General features: G+C 49.8%; 1 protein-coding gene across 8 annotated transcripts in view; it reads right to left on the bottom strand.

The window, feature by feature from the left end:
- Window positions 1–22,464, bottom strand: part of PLEKHG3 (pleckstrin homology and RhoGEF domain containing G3) — a 38,404-nt gene extending 15,940 nt beyond the window's left edge. Inside the window, exons 1-2 of one of the 8 annotated variants that reach the window (XM_053927631.2) lie at window positions 21,985–22,464; window positions 10,284–10,322 (exon numbers count right to left, since the gene is read on the bottom strand). In XM_053927631.2, coding sequence (XP_053783606.1) covers window positions 10,284–10,322; window positions 21,985–22,335 — 390 coding nt within the window. In that variant the 5' untranslated portion in view covers window positions 22,336–22,464. Of the gene's footprint in view, window positions 1–3,616; window positions 3,637–10,283; window positions 10,323–21,377; window positions 21,489–21,514; window positions 21,715–21,984 lie in introns of those variants that run through there. The other 7 variants (XM_053927633.2, XM_053927634.2, XM_053927632.2 and 4 more) reach the window with 7 other exon arrangements.
- Between the last annotated feature and the right edge of the window lie 4,304 nt (window positions 22,465–26,768).

Raw genomic sequence — 26,768 nt, 5'->3', positions numbered from 1 at the left:
GATGGCACAAAGGCTGGGCCCACATTACCCCTGTCCCCTGCCCCACCCTGGCTCCTAAGGCACAGGAAATTCCCCAGGGCTGAGCCACTGGTGAGTCTCCCTAAGCTCCGCTCAGCACTGCTCGTTCAGGGCAGCACAGCAAGCAGGAAGCTGCTCCCAGGTGAGGCAAACACAGCCTGGGGTGGACTTTCATTCCCTGAACAGATGGTGTGGCTCACAGGTAGGCCTGCCCGAAGCAGCAGTCAGGGGAGGGCCTGTGGCCTTTGAGGAAAACAGAGACACTCCACCTCCAACCCAGAAGACCACTCACTGAGACCACTTTCCAGAGTGTATATTTGATGCTATTTCCACAGGAAAAAAGTTCCAGAGCATTCTTCACACCTCCACTGACCTGAAGCCTTTGGCCCCTACTTCTCGGGCTCAGAAACGTCCAAACCACAGACCACAGCTATGAGAAGGACCTAGAAGGTACTGTCACTCCAGTAACTGTGAATTTGTCACCCCCCACCCCTACCCCACCGGTTTTCTGTGCCTCTGTCCCAACCTGGAACCAGAGCCCCCAGCTGTGCCCACACCCCCGAGCTCTGGCTTTTGTAAATGTTCTCTATGCCTGGACATTACTTCCTCCCATCCACCCCCTGCCACACAGCCCCTCCCCCACCTGGCCTCACTTACACCCAACACTCAGGGTCAGATTATAAGCCGCCCCGCTCTAGAAACCTTCCCAGGAACCAAACCTGGGGCACCTTCTGTATAATCTTTCAGCACCCAGGGTTACGTCTACTCTAGCACTCCCTGCATGAGACTGTGAGGAGTTTGCGCCCCCTACCCTAGACTGTAAGTGACCTAAGGGCTGGGCTTTAAGGGTGATCTGGCCAGCGAATAATGGTGGTGAATAAACTGGTGCTTCTACAAAGCCAAGTCAGGAGCATCGAGACCTGTTCACCATCCCTGCACGTCCAGCAGGGACCTCTCAAGCACAGGGCTTCGTCCCTGTGTGTCTCAGCTGGGGAAGGGGATCACCGCAAGGTACTCCGTGTGAGCCTCCGGCTTGCAGATGAGGACACGGGCGGCAGCGCTGGGACCAGTCGTGCATTCTCCCTCCTTTCAGGCACGACCAAAGGAGAATTAATCAACAGGGTCCTCTGGGTGGAACTGAGCTGCTCAGAGGAGAGCCCCGGGGAAATGCAGCATTGCTGCTTTTTCCTCCCTCTTCAAAAGAGCCTTCACAATGAACCAGCTAGGCCTTTTTACACGACCAGCTGGCAGGCTAATACCATGTCATTTTAGCACAAAGACAGACAAAGACCCATACTCTGCCCCAGTCCTGTGGGACTCTGGTGTCCTTCAAAACACGTTGCACACACGGGCATGCCCCCCCCCCCAGCTCCTCTCTACCCCTCCCTTCCCTGTCAGGGAGTCCCAGCTGGAACCATGGAACAAGGACTTGTGGGGCCTAAGACATTTCCCAGAACAGGCCTGGGGTCAGCCAGCCCCTAGAGGGATGCTAAACGGAAAAGGCCCAAGTCCCAGATGGATTTCACAGCTGGCCAGGTCACAGCCCCCATCACCCCCCCACAGACTCTCTCAGGGAGGCTTATCTCTAAAGGATACCTTCTGTGGGTCACTCTTTTGAGACCGCAGGGCAACATAGGCACACTTCAAGCTCCGAAACTGAAGTAACTTTCCTACTTAGAAAAACTCTCTGATTAAACGTAGCTACCTGCCTGCAAGCCCAGCTCCTCTTGGGACTAACACCAAGCATAACAGCTAAAATGTTCTAAGCGCTACAGACACTTATCTCTCCAAAAAACTCTATGAGGTAGATACTATAATTATCCCCATTTTACAGATGCAGAAACTGAGGCCACAAGAAAAGCATGTAGTAGAGCCTGGACTTGAACTCAGGCTCCCGTGTTCATGCTCTCCTGCCTCCCTCATGGATTTCACACCAGCCAGGACCACAGACAAAGGGTTAGTCACAACCCTGAATGCCACGGCTTTGCCTCAGCATAAGCCATGGGAGACATATTATATTAAGACTTGAAAGAGCAGGGGTTGTTTTTTTTGTTTTTTAAGATTTTACTTATTTTTAGAGAGGGGGAAGGGAGGGAAAAAGAGAGGGAGAGAAACATCGATGTGAGAGAGGAACATTGATCAGCTGCCTCTTGTACGTGCCCCGACCCGGGATTGAACCCACAACCCAGGTATATGTCCTGACGGGAAATCGAATCAAGCTGGTGACCTTCTGACCTGAGGAATGACGCCAACGACGCCCAACTGAGCCACACCAGTCAGGGCAGGGTTTTTGACGTGACATTCATTTATCCCCCAAAGGCCCACGAAGGCAAAGGGCTGAGTGTTAAAGATTCCTTACAGTTATATCTAGACCTGCTACTCTGCGGCCATCTACCCTCCTGTTAGAACATAGTAAAATACACATTCCAAGTCAAAGATCACAGGTCATGGAGAAGGGAAAAAGCAGGTGGTCATGAGGTCAGACTGTAAATTCCCTGGATGATGAGAAAAGCTGGGCAGTGACCAGGAGACCCAGAATCACAAGGCTCTCTCTCCTGGGTAGGAGGACCGGAAATGAATGTAGAGACCCCGACGAGAGGGATGAAGAGCAAACAAGGCGCAGTCCGGGGGTGTCTGTGAATAGGCCCCACTTGACAGTGACGTAGAAGAGCCAGAACACTGCATTTGAGGGCATTCTGGTCCCAGAAGCCCGCTCCGGCCATGACTGTGTGTGTGGTTTAGGCTCTCACAGAGACAGCTCAAGTATCAACTTCCCACAAGCCTCTGGGCAGAGCCGACCCTTCCTTCCTCTCCACTGAGCATCACCTCGCAGAGTAAGAATCACCCCAAAGCCAGGATCAGAACTCGGGCCTTCGAACTCATCCTGGAAGGCACTGTCTGCTGCGGAAGTCGAAGCCTACAGAAGGAGGCACCAGGCAGACGGCCGCCAAACCCTCCAGCCAGATGCTCACGATCACCCCGTCCCACGACACCATGTCTCCAGTTCCCGTACCTGTGTCCCCGCTGTGACCTCTTCCATCTCTCAACATGAACCAATCCTGTCAATCATCAATCAGCAAATCGGTCTTCTAGAAAACCATTTCAAACACCAGACCTGTGAAGCCCCCTTTGACAAGGTCACCTAGGACCTTTCCTTATGAAGGGCCCAAGAAGATGCTGACACACGCCTTTAAGAGACTGGGGGCAGAAGAGGAAGGGAGATGGGGTGTTTTGTTTTGTTTTGTTTTGTTAAACTTTCTCTAAATGAAACATAAGCCATCCCTGTTAGGTGTCCACCTCCCCTCACGAGGACCTTCCCTGAGGAGCCCCAGGCAGGAGGCAAGCAGGCTGCAGCAGGCCCCTAGGATGCCCAGCACAGCTGACAGCACCAGACTGCACCCTCCCCCTCCCCACTGTGCTTCAGGCACCACGCCCCCAGTCTGACCCAGCCCCTGCCTCCCAGAAGAAAATGACACCACCCAAAATCCATAATTGCCCCCCTCTCCACATTCCGTCCTCAGGCCTCTCGCCACCGAGGCAATAGGACACGGCTCCCCCTAACCAACTGCAGAAAAAAAGGTCTCACAGAGGCACTCACCTTCTAAAGGACCTCTGCTTCTCTGATCCTGAGGAACCCCCAGGACTCAGCAACACTCCCTGCTGGCCCACCCTCCCCCAACGGTGGGCTGAGAAGGCAGGAGAGGGAAGGGACACTTGCTGGTGAGCCCTCTGTGCTGGCCAGTGCTCTGGAGGCTTCCCAGAAAACAGTTCAGCTCAGGGAGGCTGGGTCCAGGTGCGGAGGAGGCTGATGTCATCCTCTCACCCCACACCCAAGAAGTGGAAGCCTGACACACCACACCTGCTTTGGAGGCAGACAGGAAAGGAGCGAGGGGGGAGGGGGGTAACTGCTCCACAGTGCATAGGCCATGTAGGGGAAAAGGAAGTTCACCTGGTTCCTGCACATGGGCCATGTCCTTCCCCAGGGACTGCAGACTGCCTCCCAGGGTCTTTCAACTATGTTCTACAGGGTCTCCAAACTAAGGCAGCCAAACAGCCACCCCTGACCTTCTCCAGGACCATTCCCTAACCCCACCGTCAGAATCTTGTCAGAGATGGTACCAAAAGGAAGCAATAAAGAAAAACCACAACTTTTCCAAACAACGTTTCCACCTTTTCCAGGCCAGAAGCAATGTGAACCTCCACAGAGATCTCAGCTGAGATCCCGAGTCGCTCACTGCGCTCAAGCCCGCAGTTCAGCACAGCCACACGCCACGCTGCTCCCCAACTCTGTGCCCAGGAGAAGCCCGTTCTTGCCGGCCAGTTTCCACGCACCCGCCCGGCATCACGGTCAGGCACTTCTCTCCACAGGCTCCCCGGCCAGCAGAGAGTGGGCAGAGCTGAGTGAGGTCACACCAGCAGGAGGCCACCTTTCACTACAACCCCAGGCTTTCCCCAGGAGAATCCCTGAGAGGGCCTGGTTCTCTGCCCCTTACACAGCCTGTTCCGTCACTCTGCCCCTCCTTCCCCTCCCCAGAGACTCAGGGGCCCTAAGCACCCTTAAAACCCACAAAGACAAGGGAAGGCTCCCTGGAGAGTGAATGTGAGTATCCTAACTGTCAGAGGCTGTGCAAACAGTGTGACCAGAGTTTCTGGGCCACCCAAACTCTGCCCAGTTGGCTCAAGTTCATGTTCCCTCGTGAATTCGTGAGTTTCCCACTGCCCAAGAACTGCAGGGGGCCACCACGTGTGGCTGGGTCTCCCAAGCAGGACTGCAGCTGCAGGGAAGGGAAAGGATCATAACTGCCGATGGAGCTCTCTCATGTGAATTCTGGGGGGAAGTCTGGGCCTAGAGACTTAAGTCCAGAAAACCACTTGGCCGGGCCCTGGAAGGAAAGGAAAGCCCCTGGCATCCTGTTTCTATGGGAAGATCGCTGGCCCACACTTCACGGTCCCACCAGCGCACAATCCCAGTATTTGTTCATGGCTCATGTCATCCCTCAAACCTGGAATATGCCCTGGACCCTCTTTCCCTGCACAAATTTGGTCAAACCACCTCTTTCAGAAAGGCCTCCTCAACCGTTTCCAACCCCCCCAACACACATCCTATTGTAGACTGAATAATGCCCACCCATCCCCCAAGAATATCGCATCCTAATCCCTAGATTTAAGGAACCTGTGGATGTCACCTAACATGGCAAGAGACTGCTCAAGCTAAGGATCTTGAGATGGGGAGGTTACCCTAGGTTATCTGGGGGTCCCCCGATGTAACTACAAGGGTCCTGTAAGAAGGAGGCAGCAGGACTCAGCAGTTGATGTGACAACAGAAGCAGAGGGACAGAGGGAAATAGATAAAGATGCTACATTGCTGGCCTTGCACATGGAGGGAGGGGACCACAAGTCAAAGGACACAGGCAGCCTCAGGAAGCTGGGAAGGATAATAAGGAAACAAATTGTCCCCCGGAGCCTCCAGAAGAAACACAGCCCTGGGGACTCAGGCTAACTTCTGCCCTCCTAGGTGTAACAAAATAAATGTCTTATGCCACTGGGTTTGTGGAGTTGTTACAGCAGCCACAGGACACCATTACTAAACACTTCTTTACATTCTAATGGCCCTGAGTATTGTCTAAAACACTGGTCCTTGGGGGTTCCTATATGTAAGCTTTTCTTCTGGACTAAAGAGTAAAACCCAGTGGGCTGGGCCTTCTTTCCCATCTTCTTCCTTCACCCCCGTAGGCAAAGCACACACTAGTTGTTCAATAAATGACTGCTGGAAGGACTGCGAGACTGTGCCTGGAGCACCTCGCCACTCCCTTAGATGAAAGATAAACAGTGGTCACAGTCAAGGCCTCAGCCATTTCCTCCTGGACTAATGGGTTTCCACATCAGTCACTTGCCAGTGAATGTCCAGTCAGCCAAGAGGCACCCAGGAGTGGTGACTGCTCGCTCACCCCACCAGTCCCGTCCTGCTGGGCCCCAGTCAAAGGTCTAGAGCACAGGCCCAGCTGCCCTGCCATGCCTTATATTAAGTGACCAGCCACAAAAAACTGGGAGGAGGAGGAGGAAAGTGGCCAAGGGACTACTTCGGAGTTTGGAGAAGGAACTGCAATAAGGTCCCTCTATGAATATGCCGGAAACGCAGTCCAGCCGGAGGTTTCAGAGACATGTACTAAAGGCAAATGAGAGCAATTATTGCTGATTAGAAATGGCTATAGCTCACAGCCAGGGTACATCAACTCGGCTCCCCGCACTACTTGTCATTAAGCAGGGAAATGACACAACGTTCCCGAAGATGGAGTAGTCAAAGTCAATGCTAGAAGTCATAGGCAGAGCCACTGCTCCCGGAGGGCCCACCTCTCTCATCTCTAGGTCACAAAGGCTCACAGGACCACTGCTCCTGATCAGCAATATTCAGGGACCCAGCCCTGCCAATGAGCCATCTTGTAGCCCCTCGCCCCCCCGTAAGGGGCTGCCTGACCTGAGGCCTCTAGGCTGGGGTGGGGGTACAGAGGAAACAGGAGCCACACCTTCAAGAGCTGCAGCATTCACTGCTTCACCAGGTTCAAAGGCACTGGAGAATCTCAGTGGGAAACAAGTAGGAACAGAGGGGCCCCAGTAGGTCCCCTGGAGCTCTCAGCAGAGGAAGAGAGAATGAATACACATGCGTGGGCGTGCATGGGGGTCCACACAGCCCAGAGGCTGAATGCACTGCATGGACCCGTGGGATCTGGAGTCAAGCAGACCTGGCTTGAACCCCAGCTCCTCCACTTTACCGGCTGTGTGTGGCCTTGGGCAAGTCCCACTTGATTTTTAAAAAAATTTTTTCTTAATTTTTAGAAAAGATTTATTTATTTTTAGGTAGAGGGGAAGGGAGGGAGAAAGAAAAGGAGGGAAACAGTGATGTGCGAGAGAAACATCAATCGGTTGGCTGCCTCTCACACACACCCACCCACAGACCTGGCCCACAACCCAGGCATGTGCCCTGACCAGGAATTGAACCGGTGACCCTTCGGTTCACAGGATGGTGCTCAGTCCACTGAGCCAGGTGAAGAGATCTCTGAGGGCATTTGATGCAAAGGCAGCAGCGTGGGGAAGTCAAGTCCCTAAAGGACCTGGACCACCCAAGGACCTGGGCAGATGGCAGCGAGAGGCTAGGCTGGAAGGCAGGCCAAGGACAGACTGAAGGAATGGGCAATGGCTTTATGGAAAAGGACACACCTGAGCCAGGGCTGGAGGAACAACCACCAAGACAGGTGGAGCCAAGCCGAGGCTCTATGAGACGAATGGGCCTTAAAAAGGTACAAACCGCCATGCGGGGCTATGGCAGTAGGTGTCCAGATAACCAGAGTGTTCAAGAACCCAGAGGCCCAAGAAGGTGCTGACCATTCGGACAGTTTCGAGGAAAAAGAGAGAGGCCTGGGGAGCATCTGCAAGAAAGAATGAGGCATATTCCAACCCCTGTGAAAGGGGAACAAAGGAAGAATCCCCAAATAAATGTGAGGCTGTGCAGCTACCTGGGGTTACCGTATTTTTCGGACTATATCATGCACCAGACCATAAGACGCACCTAGGTTTTAGAGGACGAAAATAGGGGGAAAAAAATTTGAAGCAAAAAATGTGACCCTGCCCCACTGCTGCCCCCCCCACCCCCACAAGCCAGGCACTCTGCGTTCAGACTATAAGATGCATCCCCACTTCCTCCCAAATTTGGGGGGACAGTGCATCTTACAGTCCGAAAAACACGGTAGATGCTTCTAAAAGCAGGACGAGAACACCTACTCTAGAAAGCTGAGACACAGGACTTACTGGAAGGGAATCTCCCATTGAAACTTGGGGCCATTAGCTCCCCCCACCACTGGGGGAGGGGTCGGCATACACTTAGATTTAGGGAGCAAGGCTGCCATCAGGGCAGCGCAATTTCCCCCAGGGGCAATTTCCCCTCCAATTCCAAGCATTGGCAATCAGAAAGCGTGTAAATGTAAGCAGCCCCCTTTTGTGAAGGGCTTCAATCCATCGAACAGCCATGGCCTTTGTCATTCTTGGGGCACTACACCAAGAGAAGTGCTCCAGCGGACACCACTTCTTTGTCCTGGACACTGGCCTTGGGCCTGGTGCCTCACCCAGAGAAATTAGGAAAAGGACTTCCAAGGCAGGCCTTATAGACTCAGATCCAAAGGTCAGTTCTCAGAGGCAGCCAGCCCTTCAGAGAGCAGGGCCTCCCACACTTCCCCTCGGGCATCTCTGCCCCACAGAGCCCAGGAGGGCCCCTGCCCCACCCCCAGCCCCTCAGATCCCTGCCTTTCCTTCTAAGGGGCCTCACCGGGGGAGGCCCAGAAAACTCATCCAACCAGTTCCCAAGTGGGAGGAGAGGCACTTTCTCCCTCAGCTGAGAGGCTACACAGCCCTGAACTTGGGCAGGAGGGCAGCTGTCACCAAACCCCATGTTCTGGGGAGAGGGGGCGCACATGGCATGGAGTGGCTGGGCCCAGGCAGCAGAGTGCTGCTCCTGGAAAAGCAAGGCCTTGATTCAAGTTGAAAGACATAGCCAAGCCAGGATCTGCCCCAGACCTCCCTGCTCCCAGAGCTCTAGATGTGGTGGACACTGGCGTGGTAAGAACTGCCCCTGCCTGCTGGCATCTATCAAGGACAGGACAGGGTTGGGGAGGACTTCCGTTCACCTGCTCCACCTGCCACTACTTGATTTTATCTAATAACAACCCTGTGTGGATTCTGGGAAAGGGAAAGTCCCGGAAGAAGTAAGTGATTAACCCCGCTTTTCCCGGTGCATGTGGGTGCATGCGTGCATGTGTAATAGTGTGCTGGGTCGCTCCGGGAAGGGCCCCTTCTCTAACCACCCAACTCTGAATGTCCCCTAGCAGAATCATTTGTGGTCCCCTTAAAAAGGACACAGGACAGTCATGCCCTTACCCAGCCAAGACGGACAAATCCACACTAGAAGCCAGGCAGGATAAAGAGGACCAGCGGTCTTTCCTGCACCTGCACCTGTGAGGACCTCAGTGTCCGAACCCCCAAGGGAGAAACCTACCTTTTGACCCAAAGCCTGTGGCTGGCCAGGTTTCACACAGCAGGGTGGGGCAGGGTCGGGGGGAGGGGTCTGGTAAAGCTTGGAGTTGACAGAGTCCCAGTCCCGTCCCACTTGCACCCCTGGCCTGACCCCAGCTGGGTACCTACTGCTTTTCTCAAAAGGGCTCCCATCTGAGCACTGAGAGGGCTGCGTGGGACCGGGAAGCTGCATTCTTCCGCACAGGCACCGGCAGCTGAGCAGTTAACAGGCTTGGGGCGAGCAGAGAGCTGCCACCAACAGCCTGGGGAATCACAGCGCCTGCGCCTCCTGCAAAACCTCTCCAATAAATGTCCTATTCAGAACCAGTTCTGCGTGTGGGTCATACTTTCTGCATTTCTATCATTCCTGATTCCTGGGAGGCCCCTCACAGAGGAAATGCAGCGTCCCGCTCCAACTTAGCAGGTCCCCACTGGGCAGGGACTGAGACCAGAGCCAGGCAGGTGAGCACCACACTACTGAGGACACACAAATATCTCCAGCAATTAAACACGGGGAACACTAACAGCAGGAAGTCAAGTACTGAACACACATAACAAAGCCAGATCATTCACCAGCGCAATAATACTCCATTTATGCAGCTCCTCCCCCACTGCAGGCCCGCAAAGCCGGAGGACATTAACACTTCAGTCCTTAACAACAACCAGGGGTAGAGGGGAGGGGCAGGTGAGCATCAGGTATTATTACATTACCTGCATACAGGTTAGGAAGCTGAGGCACAAGTAGCTCCCAAGATGCCAAACTGGAATACTGTCAACTAGCATTTTACTTGGGTGAGCCAGGCACTGTGCTAAACACATTCTCTGTGTAATCTCACAGCAACCCTATGACCAAGAGCGATTTACTCACTTACCCAGGACTGGACAGTGAGGTAAGAGGGGGAAATTCATTCCCCAACACCAGCTCCCTTAGGATGGAATAGAAAGGTGTCATCCCGCAGTCCCCCGCATGGGAATGCCCTTGGGCTAGTAGCACTTGGCTCCAGAACAAGTGGCTACACGGTGGGGTAACCTAAGAGGCCAAAACAGAGTCACCCAGGAATTCATAACTCACTCGTATATGCCTCCACAAGCCACTTTTGCAACTGCCTAAGATGACCTGGGATAATGGTCAGCCACCGTGGTCCCCCAACTTGAGATGTATGAAGGCTTTTGGTCTCCCTGGGAGTGGGTTGAGGTGGGCTTACCTGTACACTGACTTGAGACCAGTTCAATAAAATGCACACCTTAAAAGGGGGAAAAAAAAGATGATCAGGAACAAGCACAAGGCTGCCTTTCTCCACCTGGGGGGTCTCACAGTGGGGGCACTAATCTGTATGTGGCTCAGTGAGTGGCAGGTATCTTCTTTTCTGAGAGTGCCCTGTCCACTCACCTCAATTACAGCCTCCTAAAGGTAAGGAGGACCACATCTTCCTGGGCTTTTGTACCCTGTCTTCCCCCTGGTCCTCAGCATACAAACCCCATACAAGTACCGATTTTGGCAGCTGTGCAAACACTCGCCAGAAGGAGGCTGAGGCACACAAGACGAATGGTGTTTTCTGGGCTCTTAGGATGGGAGAAAAAGCCGGCCCAGTGGAGACACAGAAAAAGGTTTGGGAATGAGCGCCCAACTGTTCACCTCCTCTCTGAAAGCTGCAGAAGTGGGGCTGAGACGACTTCCTGTCTGAAACAGGACAATGCAAACCCACTCACATTCACTGTCAGTTTAAACCCTATGCCAGGTGCTGAGGACATAGCAATGAATGAGACAAACCTGGCTATCACAGAACTAACGCTCCAGTTGGGAAGAAGGCCACAAAAAGTGGACAAATAGCTCAGAGAGTGTGATGGGAGTCCGGGACTTTGTTACGTAGGGAGGCCTGAGAAGGCTTTTCGAGATGGCTCGTAAGCAGAGAGAGATCCGTGTGACAAGAAGCAGCCAGACAGGCAAAGTTCTGGGGGAATCTAAAGTACCAAATGGAAATGAAATATACATTATTAAAATTTAAAACCCAAAAGGCAGGTTAGTGAAATGGGGAAAAAGTGGAGGAAATCATCCTGAGATAGAAAATATCAAGAGACATAGAGGTTCACAGAATTCCACAATAAAAAGGAAGGAATAGAGAAGAGCGATTTTCAAAGACAGAACATATAGGAATTTTCCAGAACTGAAGATGGGCTCATCCTCAGACAGAGGGCATACTCAATCTGAGGGTGAGCCCATCCTCAGGGTTCAAAGTTCACATTCAGTCATGTCATGCACTGTAAAAATGCAGAACACTAAAAACAAAAAGAACACTGCCCAGTGTGTGGCTCAGGTGGTTCCTCCCATAACCAGAAGGTTGCAGGTTTGATTCCCAGTCAGGGCACAATGCCTAGATTGTGGGTTCAATCCTGGATCCCAGATCCCTGGTCCAGGCACGAACGGGAAGCAACAGATCGATGCTTCTTTCTCTCCCTCCCTTCCTCTCTCCCTTCCTCTCTAGAAGCAACGAAACAAAATGTCTTCAGGTGAGGATTAAAAAAATATATATATATATATTTATCTTAAAGGATTATAAGGAAATAACATGAATAATTATATGCTAATGAATTAGAAAACTTTGATGAAATAGATTCCTAGAATGACACAAACCAATGGCTGACTCAGGAAAGAAATGGAAAATCTGAAGAAACTTGTTAACAAGAAACTGAATTAATCATTTTTAAAGTTCCAATAAAAAAAGCCCATGACTAGAAGGCTTCCCTGGTGAATTCTACTACACATTTAAAGAAAAACTAACAACAATTCTTCATGAATTCTTCCCAAAAATAGAAGAGGAAAGAATACTTCCCAACTCATTCTATGAGGCCATATTACCCTGATATCAAAAACAGACAAGACATCACAAGGAAAAAAAGCTGCGGTCCAATATCCTTTATAAATATGGCAGGAAAAACCCTCAACAAAACACTAACAAATTGAATCTGGCAACATATTTTTTAAAAAGATTATACATTATGACTATGTGGATTTACCCCAGAAATACAAGATTGGGTTAACACCTGAAAGTCAATTAATATAATCCTAGGTTATTAATAAAGCACAAAACCACCTGATCATTTCAACAGACCCCGAAAAAACACTGAGAAAATCAAGCACCCTTCCATGATAAAAACACCACACAAACCAGGAATAGAAGGGAACATCCCCAACCTTAGATAGAGCATCTACAGAAAAACCCACAGGCTATTTCACACCTAATGGACAAAGTGGAATGCTTTCTCTTTAAGATGAGGAACAAGACAAAGATGTCCCCCTTCTTGACACTTCTACTCAGCATTGTACTGGAGATCTAGCCAGGGCAATTAGGCAAGAAGAAGACATACAGATTGAAAAGGAAAAAGTAAAACCATCTCTCTTCACAGATGACATGATCTTATGTATACAGAAAATCCTAAGGAATCCACTACAAACTATTAGAACTCACAAGAGGTCGGCAAGATGGCACGATGCAAGATCAATACAAAAAAATCAAGTCTATTTTTATGTACTAGCAGTGAGTAAAATTAAGAAACAAAACAATCCCAAAAGTATTTTATGCAGCAAAAAGCATAAAATACTTTGGAGTGTATTTAACGAGAGAAGTGCAAGATGTACTGGAAACCACAGAACACTGCTGAAGGAAAGTAAAGACCTGAATGAATGGGAGGATAGCCCATGCTCATGGATCAGGACAGTTAACACTCTTCAGTCTGGCAAGACTCGCCCAACTGAACTACAGACGCAATCAAAATTCCAGGTGGCATTTTGGTGGAAATTGACAAGATGACCCTAAAATCTGTACAGAAAAGCAAGGAACCAAGAATAGGCAAAACAATCTTGAAAAAGACTTTTTGGGTTTTGAAGGACATTATCAAGTAAATGAAAAGATATCAGACTTACTGTGATCATTTTGTAGTGCATGCAGATACTGAATCATTGTATTGTACACCAGAAACTAATATACAGTATAGTCCCCCCCTTATATGTTCCATGACTCCCAGTGGATGCCTGAAACCACAGGTGGTACTGAACCCCATGTATGCTATGCTTCTTCATACACACACACACACACACACACAGAGAAAATAGTCACAACATACCACATAGTGTATGAATTCATTTATGTGAAATGTCCAGAAGAGCCAAATCCATAGAGATAGAAAATAGGGTAGTGGTTGCCTAGGGCTGATGGGTACAGGGTTTTTTTGATAAAAATGTTTTCAGATAAGACAGTGGTGATGGTTGCACAACTCTGTGAATATACTAAGAACCAATAACTATATACTTTACATCGGTAAATTTTAAACACGTAAAACATATCTCAATAAAGTGATAAATCAATCAAATCTTAAAAGTAACAAGTCAGTAAAGAAAAATATAGACTATTCAATAACTACTACTGGAAAAACTGGCCATTCCTCTGGGGGGAAAAAATAAAATCAGTTCCATCTTTCAAGGCTGAGTGGTTCTCACCCTTGGCTGAACATAAACATCACCTGGGACGTTTCATAACCACGCCTCCGTCCCACCCCAAATATTTCTGTTTAATTGGTCTGACCCGAGATGAGGCTCAGAGAGCAGTACTTTTTTCGAGAGCTCCTCTTGAGCTTTAACGTGGAGCCAGGCTTCAGAACCAGTGTTGTATATACTTTAAAATATAAACAATACACACACACACACACACACACACATTCCAGGTGAATTTAAAATGTAAGGATGGGAAGCAAAAGTTAACTTTAAAACAACATATTAAAATGTAGATTTATAAAATTAGACTTGGAAGGGATTTCTTGAACAAGACACAGAAAGTACAAACAAAAGATTAGTAAATCTGACATTAAAATTAAAACATCCCTCTGAAAAATGACATTAATAAAGGTAAGACAACCCAGAACTATATATAATGAATATGACCTGCAAAAGAGTTATTTAACATATATATTTTTTTAATTCCTAAAAATCAACAAGAGAAAGACAACAGAAATTAAAACGGAAAAAATACACAAGAACCTGGAACATGTCGCAGGGTGGGGAGATGGCGAGCTAGGGACTGTGAGTGGGAAACTTTTCACTGTGTTCCCTTTCGGGGTTTGGATCATGGACGTATTACCTAGTTAAAAAGAAAATTTTTTTTTGTGAAGGGCAAAGAGGCACAGAAAAAAGAAACATGACTGGCCAATAAACATGAAAAGTACCCATCCTTTCCTAATTTTAAAAACCAATTTATAATATAATTTAAAAGTACCATTTCATACCTACTAGATTAAAAGCTATAATCCACATGTTACTGAAATAGGAGCTCTCATGTTTCCAGGAAAAATATGCATTGGGTATGAATGATTCAGGGGCGTTATTTTGGGCAGCAGCATCTTAAAAAGCACAGGGAAGAATGGCAAATGGGTGTTCCATACAATATTATTTATAGTGGTGTGAAAATAGGAATAAACCTAAACATCCATGAATAAGAGAACTATGATTTAATTACACAATACACACCAAAAGATAGTTAAATAAATAACCTAGATGTAAATATATCAACATGGATAAATATGGACACAATTGTTAAATAAAAAATGCAAGTTCAAGAAGAATGCATTTAACACACGTCAAAACTAAACAACATAACATATAAATTACTTACAGATTACAATAATGAGCATAAAAACATGCATAGGAATGATAATCACCATATTCAGAAGAATGTTACTTCTGGGGAGGGAAAGAAGAGAATGGGATTAGGAGAAAGACAAAGGAAGCTTCAAATGTCACTTTCTATCTCTATAATAAATGAGAAGTAGACATAAAATTACCCCTTGCCCGATCTGGAGGGGAGGCACATGGTGGGGAGAGGTTCCTATGCAGGGGCCCGACCCGTCACCCTGGAGACCGACGGGAACAACCAGTGCCAAGGCTGCATAGCACAGCATCTTTCAGCAGCATCCAGAACCAAAACAAAGGAACAAAGCTCTTCATGGAAAGAGGCCTGGGATTTTTGAAGCTGTAGCTCCTCCCTGTCATTTTCTGGCCTCAGAAAGTGCTATGTGGCACTCAGGCAGGTGCTTAAAATGTACATGTATTGAAAGCTTTCTTGTTGCTGCTAGGGCAAGTGCCCTTTGGAATAACTGGCAGTCTGCTTGGGTGTAGCCAAATTAAGGTGGACCCATCCTAGCTCTACCGTTAACACAATAAAACCTTGACTTGCTGCACACAGAGCTGCCCCAAAAGCCCCACTTTCAAGAGCGTGAGGAATTTCAGAACAGTCTGGGTCCCTATAGAGCTGAGAGCAGGTGCTCCAGAGTCACTCAGAAGTTCAACCTCACCCCCAAGTCTTAGCTGAGTGATTCTGGACAAGCAACCAACCTTGTGAGCTTCCTTATCTGTGGGTGGGGGCAACACCACTTATTTTGCCTTGTTGAGAAAATATTAAGTATTAACATTTTTAAAAATTTAATCAATCTGATTGGGAATCTTTTTTAAAGATTTTATTTATTTATTTATTATTTTTTAGAGAAATGGGAAGGGAGGGAGAGAGAGGAAGAGAAACATCCATGTGTGAGAGATACATTGATCCATTGCCTCTCACACGCCCCCCAACAGGGGACTTGCCTCGCAACCCAGGCATCTGCCCTAACTGGGAATCGAACTGGCAACCTTTAGGTTTGCAGGCCAGCACTCAATCCAGGCTCACGTCAGCCAGGGCAGGAACCTTTTAAAAATATGCTATCCATTTCCTTCCTAAACAGAGTGAAGGGAACATAATTTAACCTTTTCTTGATGACTTGGGGTTACAATTACCAGCAAAAATCATCAATTTTCTTAATCTTTTAAATTAAGTGCATTAGGGTGATATTGGTTAATAAGATTATATAAGTTTCAAGTATACATTTCTGTGATACATTATCTGTATATTGCACTGTGTGCCCACCACCCAAAGTCAATTCATCTTCTATCAGTCGTCATATATTTGGCCCCCTTTATGCTTTACTATCCCCACTCCCCTTCCCACTGGTAACCACCATACTGTTGTCTGTGTCTATGAGTTTCAGTTTTATATCACGCATATGAGTGAAATCATATGGTTGTTAGCTTTGTCTGACTTATCTCAGTTAGCATAATATCCTCAAGGTGCACCCATGTTGTTGCATCAATTATCAAAATGACAATTTCCTGCAAGGGCCAACGTGTGCCGAGCTGTTCCCCCTAAATAAATGATTCCCGGGTTTTCATAGCCTTTTGATCTCGGTCAACTCAGTTGTACTGTGGTCATTTTTCCTCTCAATGCCAGTCTCTTTACACCCTTTCTTTGCAGCTTCCTTTCAGTTGTGGGCTTGGAAATAGGATGACACAGCTTATATATAAAAATTAAACAGGGTCTGAGGGGACTGGTGTAAAAAAAAAAGGGGGGGGTGGGGAGTGGACTTGAGTCCTGGCTGCTCTGAGACCTACTTGGCTGCATGCAGATACACATGGCTGCTGGGCGGCCAAGTCCTGAGGAAGCGAGGAGAGATGTTCCTCCAATTTACGGGACATATTATGGGATGAACTCTATTGAAGACTACAAGCACACCCTACTGCCCACTTGCGGGCAAATGCCGGAGGCCTGGGTGGACTGGTCCCAATGTCCCCAGGCGCCCTTCCACTTTTCCAGGCTGGAGGAATACAGGTCTGCCTGCCTCTCTGCCAGAGCAGCTGACCACAGTTTACCTTCTTAGAATCTTATATCCTGGGCACTTTCAGTCAGGAATAGAACATTTGTGGAGAGCAGGAGAATTTCTTTAATTCCTACGGTTTCATCACATGGTTTTGTTATTAATAAATAATAAATATTTATTATTCAACAAATATGTACTGTAATGCAGCGAGCACAGGGGATGTAGCCATGTGCAGAATAGGTAGAGGCAGCTTAAATACTGTTCACTTTTCCTTTCAATAAGCACTTGCCATCTATTATTACTCAAGAACTCTGATTTACACTTACACACACTGTCTCGCAGCCTGGATAGTAAATGATGATGAGTTTTTTAAGAGCTTCCAGTACCTGTAGAACCCATCTCTCCTCTTGGGCCCCTGATACCACAGTAAAATTGACTTCCTCTTCTTGCATCCTCTCTCATTCTCAACCAGGCTCCAGCAATAATCAGAGCAACTCCAACCGTGCTTCGAGAACCCTCAAACTGCGTTTCCCAAAGGCTACGTGCACAGCCACCACTGCATCTACCGGAACGTTGCTCAGGTCCTGTGTTCAGCCCGAGTCGGCTCAGCCCGGTGGGGAGTTAAGAGTCCTTAAAAAAATCCTTCTCTGAGCTTAAACCAAGGCTCCCTCCCCAGAGGGCAGCAAGAGGACTACAAACCACCCCTCCTCTTCCTTAGCTTGCATTCCCACGTGGCAACAGGCCCCAGAGGCTGGGCTTGACTGCCACCACTGCCTTCCTCACCCTAACTTCGTGGAGCAAAAGCTAGAGTAGCTGAAACCACCAAGCCCAGATTCCTCTCAGGATAGGACACCAGAGCAAGCTCAGCATGCCCTGATTTCCCTTTCTACTGTTCTGGATGCTCTGTGGGACAAAGAGGAATCAAGCAGAGCTCCTGCCCTCAGAGAACGTTTCACCAAAACAAGAACACAGTCGAGACTCAGCTGACAGGCCAGGCTTTATCCCAGAGAGGCTGACCCCCAAACAGGCGGCCAGCATCTCTAGATGCACCTCCTTACAATCACAGGCTAATCAACTCCCTCTTATTTTCTCTGCTGCGACAAAAGTGTCTGGGGCTGTTCAGGGCCCTCCTTGCAACTTCCTCTGAGGCCAGATTATATCTAGCTTTAGCTGCCTCCATGCACCAACAGGCAGGCCCTAAAAGTTCCTTCACCATAGGGCCTGCCCGGCTGGCCTGCAGAGTGCAGCGAGGGCACTCCAGGGGAGTGGTCTGGCTGATGACCACTTCCCTCCGCCCCACCCTCCACTGCCCAGCCAGGGCAGTGCCCCCAGGAAACCGCTCACTGCGGCTTTAGATGGGCTCCTCCCTTTTGAGGTCACACCTCCAGCTGAGAGGGGAAGCGGTGGACAGCTGCTCAGAGTTGAGCAGAGAGCTAGACTCTGACATCGGGTGTCTGTCCGTCCTGTCACTCTAAATTCTGGTCCATGAGAACCCTTCCTACAACTTTTTTCCAGGCTGCCTCTGAGCCTTCATCAGAATCCTCTACCACCTCCACAGGCTCCCCGGAACAGCTCCCTCCTGCCTTCTGCCCAGCTCTCCAGCCCCTGCCTCATCCTCCCACTCCCTTCCCCCCTCACCATAGCCAAACTTATCTAATAGACACTGGGGATGGGAGGAGAGGTGTGGATAGCCTTCCCAGTGTGAGGCAGAGTGGAGAGGCCAGAGACTAAGGTGTGATTCACTAGCGCTGGTTGGAAACAGGGAATTCCAGGCAAAGGGAGGGCTGCCCACCATCCCACCAGTCACCTGGGGAAGCAGCACACACCTTCAAGTCCCACATTTTCCACTATCAGGAGTCCAGGGTCATGGAGAAAAACCTCACTAAACAGAAAGTCTGCAATAACTAGGATTTCTATTTTCACCTCCCTCTAGTCCCCCATTCCTGCCTAAAAATTGAAATAGAAACTTCCCATATACAGTCCTTAGCATTAAATATCTTAGGCTACCCCTGCAGAATTTGGTTGGGGAAATAACTAGACTATCATTTATGGAACAGCTGCATAAGCTGTGCTAAGCACTTAACATACATAGTCTCATTGTTCACTTTCACAATTCCATACGTGGTTAGTATGATGACTAACTTCATTCTACATGCGAGAAACACGGGCACAAAGGGGGGTAGCACCACAACTAGTAAGCTGCCTGGCTTGGATTTGAACCCAAGTCCACCCAGTTCCGCAGTGTGTAGCTTGACCAGGGTTTCAAGAAAAGGAAATCAGACATGAAGGGAAATGTCTCCTTCGGGCATTCTCTCGAACATACCTTCCTCCGGTCGCTTCCCAGACAACCCCATCTAAAACATCATCTCATCCTTTCCACGATTCACATCTACCCTCCCTATCATATTTTTCTGCTTATCACTAAAATGCTTTCTATTTCAATTATTTATCCTGCTGTCAGCTTCTCTCACTAGAACTCAACTCCACAGGTCAATGATTGTTGTGTGTATATATATTTTGTTCACTGCTATGTCTCCTGTGCCTAGCACTCATATATAGTAAAACTGTTGAATGAATGAATGCTTTAAAATAGAACTAACAGGCACAAGTATAGGAAGAAATAGAGGATGATCCATCCGTTGAGGGGAACAAAGGGGATGAGAAAAGACAGTGAGAGAATCTGGCCAGGGGCAAGCTGGGGGCCCCAAGATGAGCCGTGCTAGAAGAAATGAGGGTCTGCCAGGTCCTCTGCACTCCATCCAGTACAACCTCCTGCTGGCCAGTGATTTTCAGCTGCCAGGGCCCCAGCCTGAGGGCTTCTGCTGGGGAGGGCAGGCCGGAACAAAGGCCTATGGACCTGCAGCTGGGCTGAGAGGCGGAACAGAGCAGCGGCCTGGGCAGGAGGGGCAGCCTGGGATGGGGGAGGGGGGCGAAAGAGGAGCTGAAAACAGCTCTCAGTGCAGCTGCAAAGGCAACACACTCCCAAAGCCCAGAGTCCCCTCAGCCTCTAACAGCAGAAAATAGCTTAGATGGCTCCACAGTTAACCCCCCCCCCCCATCCCCCGGCCAGCTCCAGCCTGGGCTTGTAGGAACCCTTCACATTTGGAGCCAGAGCCTGCACAAGGCTCTCAAAGGAAGGTAGAGGTAAAGGGGTGAACCATACTCTGGAACACAGCCCTTTTCCCCTCCAACCCGTCATCCCTCAGGCCACGGCCTTTGGCCTCCTCCAGTGTAAACACAGTGACCCTGGGATTTGGTAAGGCAAATGTTTACTCTGGAGCTGCACACTACAGGCCAGGGGTGTAAACTTTCACCGTTGGCTCCTGGAATCTACCCTTCCTTGTGGCACTTGTGAGACAAACCTAGGAAATTATAAGCTCTAGAGGGCCCCTCTGAGCCACAGCTGAGCCCTTTATTTTGTATGGGAGTTATGGAGCACTTTCCACACAGGTGGCTCGCCCCAACCTCTATGAGGAAAAGCAGGCACATACCCCACTTTACCCTTGTGAAAACTGAGTCAGAAAAGATATGTGACGTGCCTAGGTCATGGGGGGAAAAGCATGGATTAGACTGAGTGGGGAGATCGGAGTGCTGGTCTCTATTTGGCCAACAGGGACCAGGCTCAAATCACCTCACATCTCTGGGCTCTGCTGCCTTCATGTAAGCGGCATAGGCTAGTCTGAGATGCCTTCCAGCCCAAGAGACTCTACCAACCTTTGATGCCATGCAGTAGAGCCAGAACTCAGGCAAAATCCTGTGCTGGGCACCCAGGCTGGGGCTCTTTCCACTCTCCTGCTGCTACACTTCTAATACAGGCAGTAGAAAAGCCCTCAAGCTCTATGTAAACCCCTTTCTGTTTCTAGGGTTAGGTTTGCCCCATCCCCAGAACAAGATACCCAGGTAGCCCAGGGAGCATCCAACCCTCCCCTAAGGGAGTAGAGGCAGCAGGGGCAGCAAAAGTATTATCAGCAGCTGTAGAAGGAGATGCAGTGTCCCAGGACAGCAGCAAATGGGGTGAGTAACAGAGAGAAGGGGTACACGTTGGTTCTTACTCCCTAGGTTTTCTGCTGGGGATGGTTGAGGTGAGGTACTCCCAGATAAATCACGCGGATTCCACTCCCAGTGCAGCAGAGGAGGGGCTGGAAAGGCACTTTCCGGAAGGGAGGCAGGTGATTTGCTCAGCAGGGAGCCCTCTGGGGGCTGTCACTACTCTCCCTGCTTATTATTTCTTGAGCAAGGTCGGTGTGATTGGGCTGCATGCCGCGACAGGGCTGGGGAGACTGGGAACCCCCAACCCCAGGATTCCCTGTCGGGTGTTGCGGTCTGGATCGCCTCCTGGGGGCCCCAGAGCAGAGGCAAGGACCTATCATTTGCCAACAGTTTAGCAAGTGTCTTCAGAGACGAAACAACAGCCATTAACACCGCCCCCTCCCCCAACCCCGGGGCCACACTTCTCCAGCCTCCCACCATAATATTTCCCAACCCGTTCTTCCGTTTTTTCAAAAACCCTCCAACCCTCAAAGAATAAAAGTAGGTATCTAAACTTTTCTTGAATTTTCAAGTTTGCACTCCTTATCCTAGCTTTCCGAACCAAAGGGCTGAAAATATGGAGCAATGAACCAAACCGATTTGAGGAGTGGGCGAGGTCTAGGTAGATGATGGCAGGCAGTGGCCTCAGTGAGTTCCGCTCCCGGACACCCCGCTTCTGGCACCACTCTAATTCCTCCTCCAGGACAAGAGCTGAGATCCCAAGAGCCAGTACCGTGTGGCACAATCCGGAACAGCCTGCTGGCGCCTCTCAGGCTCCCAGGACCAGAGGCTCAGGACCTTCCCAGGAGAGTACGGCCCGCCCGGCCCACAGTCCGGGGCAAGGACCAGACCTCGGGAAAGAGAGCGCGCAGCGGGGTGGGTGGGCGCAGCACCGCGGGCTTCCCGGGTTTCAAACTGAGCCTCGGAGCCGCCCCGCGCGTTCGCTCCTTTTGTTTCCGGGGTGGGGGCTGAAGGACAGAAAACGCCTCCTTGCACGAGCCTCCGGCTCTCCAGCCCTCGGCCCCAAGGGTCGCCTGGGAGGAGCCAACGCAGCCCCGGGCCTTCCTCGGCCGCCCGGAGTCCTCAGCCCGCAGGGGGCTAGGCGGGTGTCCCGGGAAGGTGGGGGCGTCCGAGCGACTCCGGGCACCGCCACTCCGCCCGCTGCACAGGCAGAAGGAGAGGGGAGAAGCAAGGGGCACTCACCGAGCGGTGGCCGCCCGCCGGGTCCGGCACGCGCGGCGCGCGAGGCTTCCCAGGTGCAGCGACGACGCGGGCGCGAGTTTGAAAGTCGCTCTCGGAAGAGGCCGAGGCTGCCGGCTGCTCCCGCCCACTGCCAGCCCTTTGGCGGCCCGGGACGCAGCCCCGGACGCGGCCAACTGCGAGCGCGGCCCCCGCGGACCCCCAGCCCGCGCGCGGCTTGCCAGCGCCCGGCAGGAAGTCGGGGCTGAGCCCGGGCTGCGGCGCGAGGGAGGAGAGAGGGAGGGACGGAGCAGGAATTTTTCCAGTGGGTGGAGACTCGGGCCGCTGCTGGAATCCAGCGATCGGCGACTCCATGGGGGTCTGGGAAGCTTCCCGGCGCTGCGAGCTGTAGCCGGGGGTAATGGCTGCAGCGGCGTCGGAGCTGGTGCGCGGCTGATGATTACCGCCCGCGGTGGGGCGGGCGCGTAGCCCCAGGGTGCCGGTCCCGAAGCACGCCAGCCGCTCCGGGGCAGCCTAGATGCTCCAGTAACAAAGACGCACATGGTGGAAGTCAACCGGTCGTCCCAACCTCCTACCACCACTGCCTCCCGACAGGGCTCCAGACAGCCCAAACGTCCCCCACTGCACGTACAGGAAAGGGGCCTCCTCAAGAGAGGTACTTAAGTGTTGGGATCCGATTTGTTGGGGTCGGACTCTGATTTCTTAACACTTTGATTAAGCGTTGGGGTCCTGAACCCATCAGATCAGGTCACCTTGGCTCTTCTGAGTCAGGAAGGCACGTCTTGAAATCCTCACCAAGACTCGGTTCCCGTGACCCTTCACAGATGGAAATCCAAGCCTGTGAGAAGCTGACAAGAGATGAAGCCGATTCCTTGGAGGGAGTCCACCGAGAAACTGTTAGGTGGGGAAAAAAGATGCAGAAACCTACGGTAGTAGAGGACCCCCTTTCTGTAAAATGAAGACAGACATCTGTCTTTCTGTGTGTAATCACTTGGGCATGGAAAGATACACACCTGGAAGTGGGGGCAGGGGACAGGGGCAGGCTGGATTTTGAGCAAGACCGTACAGTTAAAAACCTGAAAGAATTCATCAGTAAAGGTCCGGAAAAAAGAGCTGCCCCAGCACAAGAGAAGCCCAGGGTGGGACCCCTAGAAGAGGCCCCAGCGGTTAGGCGTATGACCAAGTCCGGAGAAGGAGGAAAGAGACACTGATATTAGAACCACTGGGTATATTTGATACCGGGGTATAGACTAGTGTGCACAGTAAACGGCGCTTATAGAATTCTCATTATAAAACAAATACCCCCTTCCTCAAAAGACACTGCCCCAGGCAAAGGCATGCTCCAGGTGATTTACAGGGAAGGGAGGGGAGGGGCGGATGAGGAAGGAAATGGCTTTCAGGTGACTTTGAAACAGGATCCTGGCGGAGGGTGATGACATCTGGGCTCCCGGCTTCTGACTGCGGGGCGGGAGGTTCGCGCTGGGTCTGACCAGCCCAGGACGCGGGACCCACATTCCTCAGGGAGGGAGGGTCTGCTCCTGCCTTGCTGGGTCCTGCACCCGCTGACTGGGAAGGTGAAAGTCGAGATTATGCAAGGAGGGGTTGGAGGTAAACAGCCGCCACGGCTCTACCAGATACAGCCGGCCAGGCTTCTAGCTGGAGGAAAAATTGAAGGCCCCGTCCCTTTCCGCCTTTCAGAGGGCAGTCCATCCTCAGTCTTTCTTTGATTCCGCATTCTTCTCCGCTCGCCTGAATCCTTTCAGTACCTTCCCGCCCACCTCATATTCTAGCTTCCAAAGAAGGCTCCTGGCTTAACTAAACCTGGAGCGCACTCCTTCCTTACTCCTCCGCCAGAGCAGGTAATAGTAATATGACAGTAATAATTACTCATTTAGCGAATGCTTACCATTCGTATGTGCCATACGATTTACACTGTCTCCCTTCGTCCTCACCTACTGAGCGGCAGATGGGGTAACTGAGGATGGCAACTTGGCCAGGCTTGCACAACCAGCAGGAGTGCCTGACAAAATCCCAGGTACGTCCAACGCGCTGAGTGCGTCCTGTGTGCTAGCCGCTATTCTAAGCCCTTTTCTTTTTCCTTTTAAAGATTTTATGTATTCACTTCTAGAGAGAGGGGAAGGGAGGGAGGAAAAGAGGGAGAGAAAAATCAATAGGTTGCCTCTTGCACACCCCCAACCGGGGGACCTCGCTCACGACTCAGGCATGTGCCCTGACTAGGAATCAACCCGGCCAGCTGCCGGTTTGCAGGCCTCCGCCCAACCCACTAAGGCACAGCAGCCAGGGCTATTCTAAGTCCTTTAAACAAACAGTTGCAATCAGAGAAGAAACTGAGGCAGGGTGACAGACACACTAGTGTGTGGTAGACCTGGGATTCATAACGGACCACCACTCTTCACCACCATCTATTCTTTTCTTATTGACACTTGTTATATTTAACTCAGCATTTGATTATAATGTCTTGCATTGTTTATAATTGTTTTAATGCATATGTAAGCTTATTTCCAAAGAAGATTGTCATCATTCCTTATAGCAGAGGTCGTCTAGGAAGCACTCAGTAGAGCAACGCTGAATTCAGATGAAATAACCCAAGCTGTTTGGGGGGAATCACACAATCTCACATCTAAGAATAAACACCCGTGTCTGGGCTCAGGCGCTCTAGATTGCAGCCCCTCCACAGCTCCTCCCCGTCCTGCCCCTCCCCGTTCGTTCTTGCTTTAGTAACCTCACCCTCCCTGCTATTAAATCATTTATTATTATTATAATACCTTGTGTCTCAGTAACAAATACAGACTAGTAATTCATCTTCATAGTACCCCCCACTGAGATGGGGCGCTGGAGGTACTTTCACCCATTTTGCAGGTGAGATGAGAAAACCAAGACAACATAGAGCTGAAATGACTCACTGTGGAAATCAATGGCAGGGTTTCTTCTCCCGGCCCTTCCCCTTCTCCTTCCGAACTCTTGGCTGCCAATATTTGCATCAAAATTTCAAATCCCAGAGACAAAGGCCATTGAGTTTTCACAATAAAGGACATTTCCAAACTGTCATTTCAGCTGCTCTATTGTGGTAGACCTCAGGAGTGGGAGGGGATGTAAACACAGTGAAGTCCCCTGGGCCTCTGTTCATCCAGCCCTGAGAAGGAGCCAGAACTGGCTGGGGTTGGGGAATGAAATCCCAAGTCCGAAATTTCCTGTCAAAGGTGACGTATGAATCTCTGCCACACTTGTAAGTGGCAAAGCTTCTAGAGTTTCGCGTTGCATTTTAGCAGTGTTTTTCAGTGTGCGAGCCAGAAGCAGCAAAACTGACCATCTTCAACATGTAAAACTTTTATATGTCAAAGGACATCAGGGTAGGGGAAGATAACCCAAAGAATGGGATACACTTTGCAAATCATATATCTAATAAGAGACTTGATCTAGCATATGTAAAGAACTCCTACAGCTCAATAATAAAAAGGCAAATAATCCAATTTAAAAATGGGCAAAGGATCTCAATAGACATTTCTCCAGAGTAGATACACAAATGGCCAGTAAGTGCATGAAACGGTGCTCAGCACCATTAGCCCCTGTAGAAATGCAAGTAAAAAATACAATGAGATATCACTGCCAACCCTTTAAGAGGGTTAAAATCAAAAACACATAATGAGTTAATGAGAATGTAAGGAAATTAGAACTCTCATACACTGCTGCTGAATAAACTTTGGAACACAGTCTGGCAGTTCCTTGAAATGTTAAACATTGAGTTACCATGTGACCCAGCAATTCCATTCCTAGGTTTATACCCGAGAGAAAGGAAGACATCTGTCCACACAAGACCTTGTCCATGAATGTGCATAGCAGCAGTCTTCATAATAGCCAGCAAGTGTCCCCCAAACAAACCCGGTGTCCGTCAGCTGGTAAACAGGATGCACATCCATACGATGGGATATTTTCAGTCATTCAAAGGAATGGAGTACTGATTCATACGACAACATAAATGAACTTTAAAAAGATTATGCTAAGGGAAAGAAGCCAGTCATGAAGGACCACATATGTATGATTCCAGTTATGAACCGTCCTGAGTAGGCCAATCAGTACAAACAAAGTAGATTTGTGAGAGCTGGGCTGGGGTTGGGGGGAGGTTGGAGAAAATGGGGAGTGACTGAATAGGCTTGGAGTTTCTTTTAGGAGTGACACAATGCTAAAAAATATGGAATATACTAATGAAGTGTGTGGTATATTAACTATATCTAAAGAAATCTGTTATTAAAAAAAAAGAAAGAAAAAGTGTGGGCCACTACCACCTGTTCCAGAGTTATCAGGCTACTTGTGATCAGAATCCTATCAGAATCTTCTGTGGGCATAACCCAAGTCTGCATTTCCCCAGAGCACACGGAATGAAGTTCCATGCAATATGTGCCTTACAAGACATTGATTAAAAAGAGCCTTGTGGCCCCCAGGCTTCCTGAAATGAATAAAATGGAATGTCTGTAATCAACTCTGAGAGGGCAGTGACCTTGGAGGTCACTTATCCATACCCCCTCTCCCCCCGCTGTCTGGACTCCTCTCCATACCCCCCTACCCCCCAGTCTGGACTCCGTAACGTCAGAAAAATCTAACACCAGAAAGGGGAAGATGTGGGGGCAGGGAGAGGAAGACTTCCACCCTCCTTACTGCACTCAGGCTGGCAGCCACTGCTGTGGGGAGCTCTTGAAGGAAATGAGCTGTTTGTTTGAGTGTTTGTCTGCAACAGAAACATTTGCCAATCACTTGTGGTTTTTCAAGAA

This window comes from Desmodus rotundus, chromosome 7 (assembly GCF_022682495.2).
Source record: "Desmodus rotundus isolate HL8 chromosome 7, HLdesRot8A.1, whole genome shotgun sequence".
NCBI lineage: Eukaryota > Metazoa > Chordata > Mammalia > Chiroptera > Phyllostomidae > Desmodus > Desmodus rotundus.
This window is presented reverse-complemented; position numbering and strand designations above follow the sequence as displayed.